Source organism: Nannospalax galili, unplaced genomic scaffold (assembly GCF_000622305.1).
Source record: "Nannospalax galili isolate Female #2095 unplaced genomic scaffold, S.galili_v1.0 scaffold1123, whole genome shotgun sequence".
Taxonomy (NCBI): domain Eukaryota; kingdom Metazoa; phylum Chordata; class Mammalia; order Rodentia; family Spalacidae; genus Nannospalax; species Nannospalax galili.
Window position 1 is genome coordinate 14,343 of NW_008349192.1, and position 1,277 is coordinate 15,619.

Below are 1,277 nucleotides of genomic sequence, written 5' to 3' on the forward strand. Positions count from 1 at the left end.
ACTCAAGTTCTGTGAGGAGATTTCTGTGGGTGACAGGTCAGGAGGGCTGGCCATCTTTGATCTTCCCAGACTGATCCTAACCTCATCTCCATATGGGTCTATCCTAACCCTTACTTCATCTACCTGGATTCATAAATTCTCCAGTGTGGGCCATCATGAAAATAAGGAATGTTTGGGTGACTCCCTGTCTATCATTCTACCCTCTTATACTCTCACAATCTGTCTCTCCTGTCCTCTATATTTGACTATGCTTCTACCTCTCCAACATCACTCTGATGGTTCTCAGACATGACTTTAGGACTTAGTTTGAGTCATAAGACATGAGACATATATGAGGATTTCTCACCTGTGACAGAAAGGTGTAGAGGGTCACTTGGGTGTGACCAGTTGTGGGGAGAGTCATTGAAAGAGCCATAGCATCTGTAGGTCTCTGCCTGGATCACAGGACCCAAAAGGAAGTTGGCCTGGAATGTACCATTGTGACTGTGCATCGCAGGGAGCCCCCATCGCTGAGGCACCCCATCCCTGGACAGATGGAATCTGTGAAACTGGTGGTCAGAGCTGCAAGACAAGGTCACGTTCTCTCCTGACATCACCACAGGGCCTTGCTGGGCTGAGAGAGATGGTTTCTTGTTTAGATCTGGAAGAGTAGAGACAGTTAGAGGGGCAATGCCTATCCACAAGTCCTTCACTCCTAACTGAGGGCGATTCACTCTCCCTTCTCTCTCTCTCTCTCTCTCTCTCTCTCTCTCTCTCTCTGTGTCCTGTCCCCCCAATTCTACATTATCTTGCTGAATCTCAGACCTCACTCCTATACCCACACATTTTCCCCCAGTTGTTTTTTTTTTAATAAAAAGTTTCTTTCTCTACTTGTAATGTCTGGTTTTATCTCTATTTTAAAAAATGTTATTGGTGGGTTTTAGTGGTTAAGAGCGCTGGCTGTTCTTGCAGAGGACCCAGGTTCAATTCCCTGCTCCCACATGGTGGCTAATAAGTGTCCATAACTCTAGTTACAGGGGAATCTGATACCTCTTCTGACCTCCAAGGGCATTGCACAGCATGGGTGCACTTACACACATGCAGACAATACACATATACATATAAAGTACAATAATAAATAAAATATTAAAAATGTTATTGGCATATATTAATTATACATAGCGATGTGCTTCATTATGACATTTTTTTATGTTTATATAATGCATTTTGACCAATTAACCCTGTATTGCTCTTGCTTCTGTCCCCCTCACATTCCCACTGATGGTTTTCTTCCTTTC

General features: G+C 43.7%; 1 protein-coding gene across 1 annotated transcript in view; it reads right to left on the minus strand.

Annotated features, from left to right (window-relative positions):
- Window positions 1-1,277, minus strand: part of LOC103744699 (killer cell immunoglobulin-like receptor 2DS4) — an 18,147-nt gene that overhangs the window by 7,342 nt on the left and 9,528 nt on the right. The window contains exon 4 of the mRNA XM_029570122.1: window positions 347-640. Within this exon, the coding sequence (XP_029425982.1) occupies window positions 347-640 (294 nt within the window). The remainder of the gene's footprint in view (window positions 1-346; window positions 641-1,277) is intronic.